Consider the following 12,920-nt stretch of genomic DNA (forward strand, 5'->3'; position numbering starts at 1 on the left):
TCTGCAGTAATGCGGCTGCAGAGCCTGTTTTCCCTGGGTGACTCTCAGCTGTGCAGAGGAAGCATGTAAAAATTTAAAACTTCATAAGCCTGGAGGAGAATAGTGGTATGACCCAATATTTACATAGTAGCATATGTCAGGGCTCTGAACAACTATTTTTGTATTTTTTTTAAACAGAAATATAGGGTCCTAACAAGAAAATGTAGTTATAGAGTGAAAACTGTCAAAATTTTGCCCTTTGAAGTACGTGCTGAATTATCAGAATACCAGAATAGTGGTTCCTGTAACCACTATTCCAGCCAGAATTCCATCAATAAATTAGTAATTACAAGCTAGGGGATATTAACTACAAAATTAAGTGTTCTTGGGTGCTGCCTCACTGCAAGGAAAACTCAAGTAATGGAGTCCACCAGGGATCTGCTACTTTTTGTTGTGGATTTATGACATTAGCTAGAGGAGCTCTGCTCAATGCCCCACGCTTTAAAAAGGTTACTAGACCACCACTTCAACAAATCAGTAGCACTTCCAACTTTCAAAAACTCTTACCTGCAGTTTTATGTCCACTTTTAATATTCAGGCTCCCACTGAGGTTTGATAAAGAGACTAACAAACAAGGTTTACTGGGATGTGGGATGGTTTCCATCGAAATAACCATTTGAACGGTGTGAATGGAAATTTTCTGGAAGCAGGAAAGAGCTCGCCACAAGTTTTCTTGCACCGAAGCCTTTTGCGCAGCGGTGGTGTGCGCTGCAGGCAGCAAATCCTTCGCACTGCAGTGTTTGGTTATCGAAGTGACATCCTCATCTGGAATAATGCCAGCTGATGGAACAGCCTCCTTCCTGGGCTCATCATCATTTGTTGTTATGATTTTCTTCAAAAACTGGTTTATTTGATCAAGTCTGACAAAACTGAGATGTGCTTTCAAAGGTTTTGATATGTCCACATTTATGTCAGCTGTAGGAGAGAATTGGAGGAAGAAATATGAGAAGCTATAGTCCAGTTATTCAAGCAATGTAAAAATATTTGGCATTTAGTGGAGACAATGTTATTTCTACCATGTTTCATAAAAAGGACTGAATCAATGGTGAGACATAATGAAACAATATTTTAAGGAATAAATCTGAATTAAAACATGATGAAAAGTACTATAAGCAATGTTCACTATATACAGTTTTACAGGAAGACACATGTCACAGTATCCATCTTACATCCTTGTTTCTTCCCAGGGATCACCACAGCTGTCTGAACGACACACACTTCATTCGAGTGTGTAGGAGGGTAAATACATTACTCCTTTTGTGTCAGAATGAAAATATACTTCACATTCTCTTGAGTTTTACATCCAGGAGAACTATTTGACTAAACTCCAAAGCCAACAGCGAACATCTTCAACACATTTCAATGAGTGAATAAACACGTATCTTCTGTTGTTTCCTACACAGCTAATATGCAGTATTCTTCAGTGCATTTTCAAGATGAAATGTGAAATAAAAAGCAAACACAAAAAATTAGGTATGTTTAGATATCTTTGTTTTCCAGGGAGATTGGAATAACCTAATATTTTTAAAAAGTTCTTCGTCTCCTCAGTAAAGGATTTTGACACTTCCCAGACTGCTAAAAGTCTCACAGAATTTTACAAATCACAACTAATATGAACAACATTAACAACAGTGATATTTTAGTAGCGGAGATGCTGCAATTACCAAGACTATTTCACAGATGGGAAGCAGGATTTTACGATGGTTGAAACTTATTTCTGTGCTGCTATCTGCCTTGTCAGTACATGACACTTCCTTACAAAAATCCAGCTTTAACTTAGCTTTTAACATTTTTCATTTCAAATTCAGCTTTCACCCAGTAATGAGACTGCTACCCTGGGCAGGGGGAAAAGTTTGCTTTTCACTTTGCTGTTTGATTCCCGCTGCCCCGCTCCCAAGAACCAAAAATTATTAAAATTCTGTGCATATATCTAAACTAGACTAAATGTTCAGAGAAAACAGCACTATTTAGTTTCAAGTTTCACTCTAAATATATATAGGAAACGCTGTTTATTGAAGGTTTGACAAAGATTAATGAATATTTCACCAAAATTAGGACCTAGTTTCAAGTCGTACAGGATGACATTCTACTCAGTGCTGATGCAAACTGATGAGCTCGATTGTCCCACTCTGAGTAAATTACAAGTTTTTACAAGCATGGTAAAGGGCTGCAGGAGCAGAGCATTGGAGCTTTATACTGACTTCAGAGAGTCCCAGGCACACAACAAAGGACTTTTCTGACCCCCCAAAATACCTGGGGGTTCTAAATTTTAGTGAGATGCTTTGGTAACTGGATAGATAAGTCTCTGAATTATATACTAGTGCTTTTTCTACAAAGATAAAAGAAACTTATTAATGGCCATGTTAAGATTTGTTATAGCTAAATCAAAAAACCCAAAACAATTTTAGAAAAGTCTGTAGTACTCCACAAGCCACAGCTAACTGAAATTTAAGACTGAAAAAGTATTTTAATTGTAACTTGCAATTTTAATTAATGGTTTTCTGAAAATGCTTTCTCTTGTGTTAAAGCGTTCCATGCTGAACTAGAAACTGTGGCAAAACACTAGCTAAGACTTGGGCCTAGTAGAATGGCAAGTATTAAAGCTAGGAAGCTGGGCATTAGAAGCAAGCAATATTTTTAGGCATCCAAAACCACACATCATCAACTTGGAAGATTTTTCAAAATACTTATGTACTGATATTTTTAATTAAAACCAAGGGAAGAAAAATGTCATAACACTTTTGAATATCTCTCCACCATTCTTGGCACTAAAGAATACCGCAAGACTCGCCTGCCTTTTTGTACACATCATTGGTCCTCCCTTTGAACGGAGAAAGGAGACTTAGAAAGAAAGCAGAGACCCATGTGACATTACGCTATTAGTTTACTTCTGATACTCAAATGGAAAGGAGTGTTATGCTAATGAAATGTCTAAAAAAAACCCCCAAACACCACACAAACAAATGAGCAGCAATTTTAAAATGACCTAAGTTTGAAATCCAACTCGCATTAGCTTTTGTGTTTCTGAATGATGTAGGCACTTTGAGAACAAGTTATTGACAAGTATTGACTGAATTTTCCCCATTAGTGATGCAGTAATATAGGAATAAAATGAATAGATGTTCTTGGCTTTCCTATGTAATTAAGTTTGTAAGTTACTAAATGAGGAAAGGACCTTTATTGCTTGGTGTGCCAGCTTTCACATCTAACTGCTTTGTCAAAGGCACATTTTGTTGCCAACACTTTCCTGTGGTCATATAGCCCAGAAGAGGAAAAAACCAACAGAAAACCCCACAATCCAAGAACTGCTTAGACATAAGTTGATAGAACAGGTGTCAAGCTAAAGCCAGGGAGTAAACTGTTTGAGAAATGTTCAAAAGAAGACGAGTATGAGAGCAATAGTTCTCTCTTGGGCTTCCTCAGGCCAGGGCAGAGAAGACACAGGGTGCTGGTGAAGGTCAGTGGTGGAATGTGCACGGCACCTGTGGCCCTGGGCCTGTGTTTTATTGCTGCTGTTAGTCACTTTTTTCACAAACACTGTGCTCATCAAAGAACACATGAAAAAATGGACACCAGGACACCAGACAAATGCAAATGACTTTCCCGTTTGCTGTTTGGAAACTGCACGTCCCACAGAAAAATGTTGTCATGACTGATAACTTGGCAAAAGTTTGTATTCAGTTATTATTATCCAGTGAATTAGCCCCGACAGAAGGTGGTGGCAGCCAGAAGCATAGCTGCAGAAAATGTAACTCTGGAACCTTCACTGCAAATATTTCAACTCTCTTACAATGACATACGTTATTTTTACAACTGGTGAAATACTATGTAAGGAGATTCTTTGGCATTTAAGTAAAATGTTAAAAAAAATAAAAATCCAGTTGAGCAATCACCAGTCTTTGTCCCGTTTTACACTTTATACTTTGCACTGTAAAAGAAACTTTAACATCCCTTCTAAGAAAAACACATTTAAGTGATGTTTAATCACCTAAATCAGCTTAAACTGATGAAATACGAAGAGCCATTTAGAGCAGCTGATGAAGATGGATGTTCAGCGGCTTCTCCAGGCACTCAAAATGGGCTAAAAAGAGATGTTACAATGTAAAAGGTCACCTAGATGCAGCTGGAATAGACTTTCCAGGGTGCAAAATCGAAGCCTAACAGTCTTTTTAGATGATTTTAAACACCTTGGGAAGCACACCACATGACACTGTGCGGATTCTGTACTGGCAGGTAAACACAGGGTCTTGTAATTCAAACAATTCTTAGAATGGCCCAGCATTACATCAGAATCAGGACAGGGCAAAAGGTAGCTCAAAGCCACTTTTAACTCCTCATTTACACCAGTCTCTCTTCTGTCTACTAGTAACTTGCTACCACAATTACACCCCCTTGCTTTCTTTAGATTTAAGATGTAATAGCAATAACTTATTTTGCCAGGTGTTATCTATTTCCAGCAAATAAATAGTAAGGAAAACTGTGCTTGTAAATAGATTGCGTTCAAGTGAGTTATTTCTGGTTATGTTTAAATCAGACTAAACTAGATAATATCAAAGTAATGATTTTCTATTACAGTGTAGTATTTGAGTGTAGAATTTGAATTGTTCTTTCTCCCTCTCCATTTCTTTACTACATCTCTATAGATTACCCAGGAAACCCATGTCTGTCAATTATTAGTTTCTAATTACCCTTCACAACTTTCTGAACAGCTACTAGGAAACAGAATGATGAAATAAGTATGAAGTTAAAAGGAGATTAGATAAACATAAATAAATTACACTTATTATACGCTCCTGCCACACCAGGAGATGACTTAACAGTGAAAGGAAAAGAATCACATTGCAATAATGAAATCAGAGAGGGAATTCAGGTCCCAGAGGCGATTCTATGGAGTTTATGTTAATGTACACCTTGTGGGGGACCAAAAATCAACTGGAATAGTTTCCTGAAAACTGTTTCCAGCTATTTTCTCATTTAAAAAGTTCCAACTTCACTTGACCCATTAGTCATCATATTACTTACATTTATTATGTATTTTGAAATCTATTACAAAAAACCCAATGGATTCAATATGGCCTGCTTGAACAAAATCATAACATCCATAAAAGAAAATCTGTAAGCAGCACTCTGAAATTTCTGTCTGAAACAATTTCTTTGTCATTTTATTACTTAGAGCTTCAGATAAAAAATTTCAGGGTTATGAGTATTTTACCCTTGTTCTCCATAACATTCAGATTTGTACTGTGAAGACACAATTTTATTCTGTGAACTTGGGATAATGGTATTACTCAAAAGGACATTTTATTTGTTGGGCTAAGGCAACACAAAAATAACAGAGCTCTTACTGAAGTCTGTGGGCTTATTCTAATCTATACCATAACTTAATGTACACCAGGTTACTATTTCTATGAGTAATAAACTACCACAGTATACTCTTAATCTGAAAAACCAAAGAGTAAACTCTATGAAAATTATTTAAAAGCTTTATTTATAAGACTGTGATCTTTTCACAGACTATGAGAAATGTTGAACTGTGAAAGAGAAAAAAATACGGCATTTTTCAAAAATCTGTTCACTTCTCATACCCCTCATTCTGCAGTGCATCTTTTATTTCTCATAGTTAATGGAGAAAAGGCCAGGTCTTTCTCCCTTGGGTTGAACATGGTTCTCGCTCTCCCCTACCCCAAGAAGGCTGTAAAATATTGAACTTCTTAATAAATAGTACTGCTACAGAAGAAACTACTATTTGCCCAAAACATTTAGGAGGATTGAATTTCATAGTCCTAAGCAGGAGAGGAGCAGACAACAGACATGAAACATTTTACCACCAGTCATATTCTTTCTCTGGGAGCCACCCATCCTGATGTAGGGAGTTTAAACAGAGGAAATCTGAGGAAGGTAAAGGTAATCTTGAGCCCTGATTCTGATTTGGAGTCACAGGGTGGCCCTTCAGTTACAGGGAAACGGCTGAACTGCAAAAATTAAATTTATAAAAATAGGAAAGAGAGAGACATGTAAAGAAAAGACTAGCTGTACTGTTCTTAATTGTCCCTGGTCAGGCATCAAAAGAGAGACAAATTAAAAGAAATTGAAAGGCAAGCAGAATCTAAATGAATTGGTTTTATCCTCTAATTCATCATTCTCAATTTGGATCAAGGGAGAAGAAGGAAGAAACTTGAGACAAGGCTTCAGAGGCCATCTGCAGTCTATCTTGTATTCTGCTTCTGTGAGACAGATGCCAATTAGTCTGGAAGAGCCTGGTAGTCCCTGCTCAGTATTTCTACCTACTACCGTCTGTGTGCTGCAGCCCCACAGAAGCAGCTCTCTAAGGCCAATATGGCAAGCTACAGCCCTCAGGGAGGTTACTCGGCTCGAGCCACGCGGGGTGTTCCCCAGCAGTAACAAATCCTACTTCCACGACCTAGCATGTCCTTGACATTACGCGAAGGTGACACTAAGACATAACAGCTCTAGCTAGCCATCGCCTGGGTTTGAGATCTCAGACGACTCAATGTCTAATTTTTTAAAATTGTCACAGCTGAACCAAAATAAATTGTTGTTGGTCAAGAAGACCAAAGATACCATTAATAAACGATGGAGGGCTACTGCTACTCATAGGTTGTTGACTGAAATTAAGCAACTGTGCAACTACCAAACACATTATAGAAGTGTGTCAAGAGTTGGGTGACGAGGCCAAAATCTATAATGGGATCGTTGGGAGGCACCACCATGAAAGGAAAACGCTAGCTAAAGGAAATATTAACTCTCTCAACAGAGAGTCAGGGAAGTTGAAGCACAGTACGGTGAGATGAAATAAATTGTTCCAGGTCATGGAGCATGTTTGTGGAAAAAGAAAAGAACCCATAAATACCAACTCCCTATTATCTGTTTAGCTGCTGAATAATACATCCATATTAAGGCATACATGAAAAAAAAAAGATTTCAGAAAATCAAGTAAATGTTTGAAGTAAGTTTTAAAAGAATGCCAATACACTGAAAAAGATACCAAGAAAATATTTTCTAACTTAACCATGTGGCTTTTGTGTGCAGTTTTCATTTTCCGTACTTAGGCATTTAAGAAACTAAATTTAAAATAAGTGTTGCAGACACTGCTTTTAGAAAGGTACTTTGATAATTTTACGCATTATTACCCTGATATTGCAGACAATAGATGTGTCAAAACCAAAGCAATACCTACAGGCTGGTACACCTGTTTGGAATATTTCTCTTTGCCCCCTTAATCAAATAAATATCATTTCATGGCTACAGTGTCAGTGCTTTAAAAACTTGTTTGTAAAAGAGCAAAGGGAAAAAAAACGTACTAGAAAGCTCAAAGTTTTGCAAATGACCCAGAGTTAATTAGAAAAGTCTGCACCTTGGCTAGTTCCCCTTCTCACGTGTCAGCTCTCATTAAATCAAAAAATTCCCATTTCAAAGTTAACAAACTCCATGGTTAACAAAACTGTTAAACTGGGATCAAGTGGGCACATTCCTAGGTTTATATATGATGTCATGCTAAGCAGCCCACAGCTGAACTTGCAAGTAGTATGAACGATTTTTCAATATATTAAGTATCTGATCTAATGCTAATTTTCTTTCTATAGGCTAACTGTGCTGGGAACAGGTGGCCCTGCTTTCAATTATGGAGGGCCAACATGCCAGTGTGAGGCCTGGATTAGTTCACCTTCTCACAGGGAATTTGCCTCGGTTGGGAATGGATTTATTATGGCTTCACACATGGAACGGAGCTCATGTCAGCTGAGGGCAGTGATACATCATATGATTCAAATTAACCTGCTGTGGACTGTTCCGCAGGGCTGATATTGTGTATTAAAATGACGACATTTTTAAAACAGCTTGAAAGAAACCAGGATTGCTGAAGTGCAATGGTTCCAATTTGTTCCAACTAATCTATCACCTGCTGGAGATATTATTCTAGTGGGTTTCTGGTAGCTGCTATTTTCCAGGTTTCTCCAAACCACTGACCTTGCTAATGGATACAGTTATTGCCTTTGCAAACAGGAGGAAAAAAGCTGGAGACAGGGCCATGGTGCAGTTTTGTTTGTCGCTTTTCATGCATAGCCCTCAATCCAGTGCTGTGCCCCTCGTGCTGTCCAAACCGTGCCAGGGAGGGACAGCAGGAAAGAGCAGCCCCAAGCAGGTCCTCCAGTTCTCACTTTTATCTTCCAGTGGAACATGGTATTTCTTAGTTTGTCTGGGCAGTTTCTTCTGTAGAAATTATTTTGAAAGGTGAAGTATCAAGGACCACATTTAACTCACACCTAGCTTAAGGTCTTCCCAGAAACTGGTGGGAGAAAAGGACTTTGGCATGAACCACCTATATTTTGCGTGTATAAGTATTTTAGGGCAATTTGTATGAAGCTGTACCTCACAAACATGTTTTGTATCATCTGCAGAAAGACATCAAAAAGACAACTTTTATAGCTAAGAAAGCATAGCTGATTTAAAAAAAAATATTCAAAGGACTAGAGGGTAAAGACAATAAATTTTCAAAAACTATCAAAACAAGATGGTCTTATTTGTTCCTCACCTAATGAATAACATCTAATGCTGAAGCAATAAATAGTTCACTTATATGTATTAGACAAGAATTAGAAGTACAATCCAGTAACAGACTGAATATAAAAGATAGAGGGTCATGTAAACTGATGTAGATGGAATTTAAAAAAAATTAAATAATTAGTTACTGTAGAAAGAGAAAGAATAGTCCCTTAATACATTGTGGGGTTAAAATTGATGTCTGTTCCCACAGGCCTGATGATGAATGCTTATTTCTCCTAGGATCCTATTACCTTAAATCTGGAAGAAATATCATTTTTCTTTAGTTGCCAAAAATGTACAAAATAATCATCTCGTGTGGCAAGAAGTGCATTAATGTATCCTGTTATTCTCATTTAATTAGTGGTTTCCAAGTTTAGCTACTTGCTGTAGTTTTTTGATCTCCAAGCTAATATGGACTGACAACCTGGTTTCCTGTGTGGCGAAACTGTACAATTGTTCCGTGGAACACTATCCACTTATCTGCTTCAGCTGACAAACTATTTACAAGGAGTACCGGTTTTATCTAACACAGCAAACACTGGGAACCACTTGCAGATTTTTTCTTTTAACTGCTTGTGTAGTAGTTTGCATCATAAAACAGAGGCATGTTTGATTGCTGTATTTGAAATTCAACCTCAGCACAAAACCAATGTATTTTGTAAGAAAAATGACATCACATTTAAACCACTGAACTCTGAACACTTAAAATCGATGCAGAAAACTGTACAGTTGTAGCAGCTGCTATACCCAGACTTTTGTCTGCATAGGTACAGCTTTTAAAAACGTGCTGACTTTTCAGAACAGCAGATCAGCTGTACCCAACAGGCAGCACCCACCAGTGCATCCAGGGCATTTTAATAATTTACTTACTGCATTATAAAACATATAGACATAAATGAATATGCAAACACACAGCATGTCCTTAGAAAATATGCCAGTTAGTAGCAGCATAACTTGCCAAATGCTCACCCAAAAAGAGTAGGCCTTTGAGGCCTACAACATAAGCGTACTCCAGCAGTGCACTTATTTATTCAATTTATTAAGTGTGATGGCTCCCATCGCTGATATCGTTTGCCTGGCGACCTTATGTGAGCTCTCGGGAGTTTTGCCGAGGTTCTTGTCCTCAGTAAACAACCGCCGGCTCTGGTGATGGAGAGGCTTTCTCCAGGCCCGCTGAGGTCAAGCTGCCTGGCCCTGGAAGGAGCTGCAGTCAGAGGCCTTTCCCCCAGGAGAGCTGGCCACTGATTTTCCAGTAGCCTGCTGAGGAGCTGTCAATCTGTCATAGCTCTTTGCGGGCGTTGTTCTGATGCAATCACATGCGGGAAGCGCCTTCCATTACTCATTCAACGAAACCTCCAGCCCCCCCCGGAAGGTTTCTTGGTAAAAGTTAGTTTATTTGAAGAGGATCTCATAGTGGCAACGGCTGAGGTTAGAAAAATCTGCACAGGAATGCAGAGCTGTTTCATTATATTACACCAGCAAAACACTTCATTAAAATTTAGAGTAATTACTGTTCAGTCATGTGTAACGATAGTTCCAATTAGCAGCAAAAAGATGATAAAAAAAAGCGCCCCTTTTGGCTAAGAAGAGATCCTGGAAGAAATCTCTGAAGTTTTATATATTTTGCGAGAAGAAACAGACTGAAGTTTATGATGGATTAATTTATGGTTTTCCAGTTCCCCATGTAGCCAAATGCCACGGAGGAGAGAGATGTAACACCCACTGGGGAGCTGGCTGAATTGCTGAGAATGGGGTAGACACCAAGACTGCTTGCGAATACATACTCTGCAAGCTGGTACCAGCCCCCATGTTTGCTAGTTTAGTTAGAAGTCTGTCCTACTGAGAGGAGAGTGTCAGGGAAACACCTTCAGGTGTGTAATATATTAAATATAAAGGCTGTGCCAGAAAACTACAGTGAGAACCTTGAGAAAAGGGGAATGCACAGACGAAGGGTCTGGGAATATGGGGATCTGCCAGATGTGGGGAGAGAGGACATTAAAAAATTGGAGCGGAAAAAAAAAAAAGAAAAAAGAAATCTGACAGCAGTGACCAAAAGATCATAGTCTCAAGAGAGAATACATTTTCTTTTTGGCTTTCCAATGGAACTTAAAAATTCTGACTCTTGACATTCCTCTGCTTTCACCAGCTATCTATAAAGGTGACACTGACAGTAGGTCTCTATCCCTCTTGTGCTGGCCGTGATTAGAATGAAAATCTACTATCATTATCAACCAATCTTTTAGTTCAAATGGCAGTAGAACATGCAGCAGGTCCACGGGTTCAAAGTCCTATTAATGAAGTCAAATAGGGATCAACAGAACAAAAGCTCTGCACTGTCAGATGGTTTTAAAATCTTGTCTTAAAATAATGCTTTTAAGGCAGCAGAGAAAACCAAAAAGGGGCAATGATGAGGTTGTTCTCATACTTCATTCTTTCCTCAAGACTCCCGCCTTGCCTGCATGCAAAAAGGGGATTTTCAAGTTACTTCACTGCAGTATTTTCAGTCAGTGGGTAAGTATGTCTCATTCTCTGGTTGTTCCATTTGATATCCTTGAGGTCTGACAGGCAGAAGTGATTACTGCTTTACCCAAAACACAGTATGAACTGTGTTTCCAATATCCAAATTTCTATATTTTTACAGTACCTCGGAAAACTAAATTGTGTGTTTTAAATTGGTAGCCTTAACATAATGAGAAAACCTTTAATTTCCCTATGCCTCAGTTGCCTTCCATGAAATGGCGAGGGCACGCTGTTCCATCACTCACGGGAGGGTTGCACACGTATTTCTGTAGTGCTCTGATCCTAAAGCAGTATGCAATGCAAAGGAAAGAAGTAAGTCTGCAGTAGAGCCAGATAGTGTGCTGTAAGACTGTATGAACAAGTAACTGAATGAATAGGAAAAGATAGTACTGAAGAGTTGCTCACTAAATGACTGATAACAGCTCATTCTGTGTGCTGAGTGCAGTAAGGATATTCAGGGAGAAAAAAAAGATGTTACACAATTCAAATCATACACAATCATAACAAATATGCATAATAAAAATGAATTATGATGGCTCAGGTAAATCTAAATGTATTTTCTAACTCTTAATATAACCTGAATTTTATTATACATAGTAATGTAATTATAAATACATAATTCACAACATAGAGAATGGATGACACTTTAATTTGCAGGAGTTTCTGACACTCTAGGAGTGAAACTTCAAGACACATTATTTTAGGTAAATGCTAATAAACCTTCATACTAGACTATTTACATTCTGTGTTAATTAAAGAAACAGAATATCCCTATTTTTAAAATTTTACAGTATCAACATTTTAGATGATAGGAATTTGCAATGCCAGGTATCCAGATTCCAAATAACCCATGAGAAGGCAGCTTATAAAAATCTTCAGAAACATTTTCAAAGTCAGCTTTTATAAACATAACTGTAATAAAATTTCAGTTGTTCTAGGGCCAGAAGTAGGTAGGTTTAATTCTGCTGGAAATTTGCCAACCTCAGCCTTCTTGAGGAGTAAAATTTCTAAATTTACCTTGGGAAGAAAATAAATTGGACCTTAAACCTATGACTGGTCCAGGACTGACCATTCCTCAGCTTTGTTTTCAATTCAGAGTAATTGCTGGAGGAAAATTTCACATTCATTGGCAAGGAATATAACATCTTTCTGATGTTCTAATGTGTGTGTCTATGTGTGCATATTTACAAATAGATTACATCAGAAAATAGAGATTAAAGTGCAATGCTTACCTGGTCCATTAAGGAAGTCTTTAATTTGCACAGTGATAAGAGGAGGTGGAATACCACTTTTAGCATCTAACTCTCCTGCTGCTGTCTGCAACCAAATCTTGCAATAATCTAGAGCTTCTGGTAGAGACTTCCCAGGATCTATAGGTGATAATGATCATGGTCATTGATGATATTCCAGGAATATGATACTTAACAAAATGCTACGTACAAAACTGATTAAATAAAACTAAAAAGTTTAAAATGTAACACAGTAAATAATATTCCTAATACTACTGTTATACGCAGCATTTGTGCCTACAGACAGATGCAGGCATATAACAATGTATGCATGCCTACATAGGCAAGAGGGCAAAGCTGTAATTACGCCAAATGTAGAAAATCTGCAAAAATACCAAGCAAAATATAAGACATCAGTTACCACAAGATGACTTTAAATGGCACACAATTTTAGCTTTAATCATGATGGCACTTAGGGAGTCCTTACAAGAAAATCTGTGCTCAAAACCTGCCACTTCTAGATTGTATTTTCATTACCAGGTAGAGAATATAATAACAGAAAGATAAATG

The 12,920-nt window shown here is 37.9% G+C and overlaps 1 protein-coding gene across 7 annotated transcripts in view; it reads right to left on the reverse strand.

Annotated features, from left to right (window-relative positions):
• VPS13B (vacuolar protein sorting 13 homolog B) overlaps positions 1–12,920 on the reverse strand; it is a 482,877-nt gene that overhangs the window by 98,908 nt on the left and 371,049 nt on the right. For 6 of the 7 annotated variants that reach the window (XM_075415801.1, XM_075415802.1, XM_075415803.1 and 3 more), the window contains exons 35-36: positions 12,354–12,491; positions 547–954 (exon numbers count right to left, since the gene is read on the reverse strand). In XM_075415801.1, the coding sequence (XP_075271916.1) occupies positions 547–954; positions 12,354–12,491 (546 nt within the window). The remainder of the gene's footprint in view (positions 1–546; positions 955–12,353; positions 12,492–12,920) is intronic. The other variant, XM_075415804.1, reaches the window with a different exon arrangement.

Source organism: Opisthocomus hoazin, chromosome 3, assembly GCF_030867145.1.
Source record: "Opisthocomus hoazin isolate bOpiHoa1 chromosome 3, bOpiHoa1.hap1, whole genome shotgun sequence".
NCBI lineage: Eukaryota > Metazoa > Chordata > Aves > Opisthocomiformes > Opisthocomidae > Opisthocomus > Opisthocomus hoazin.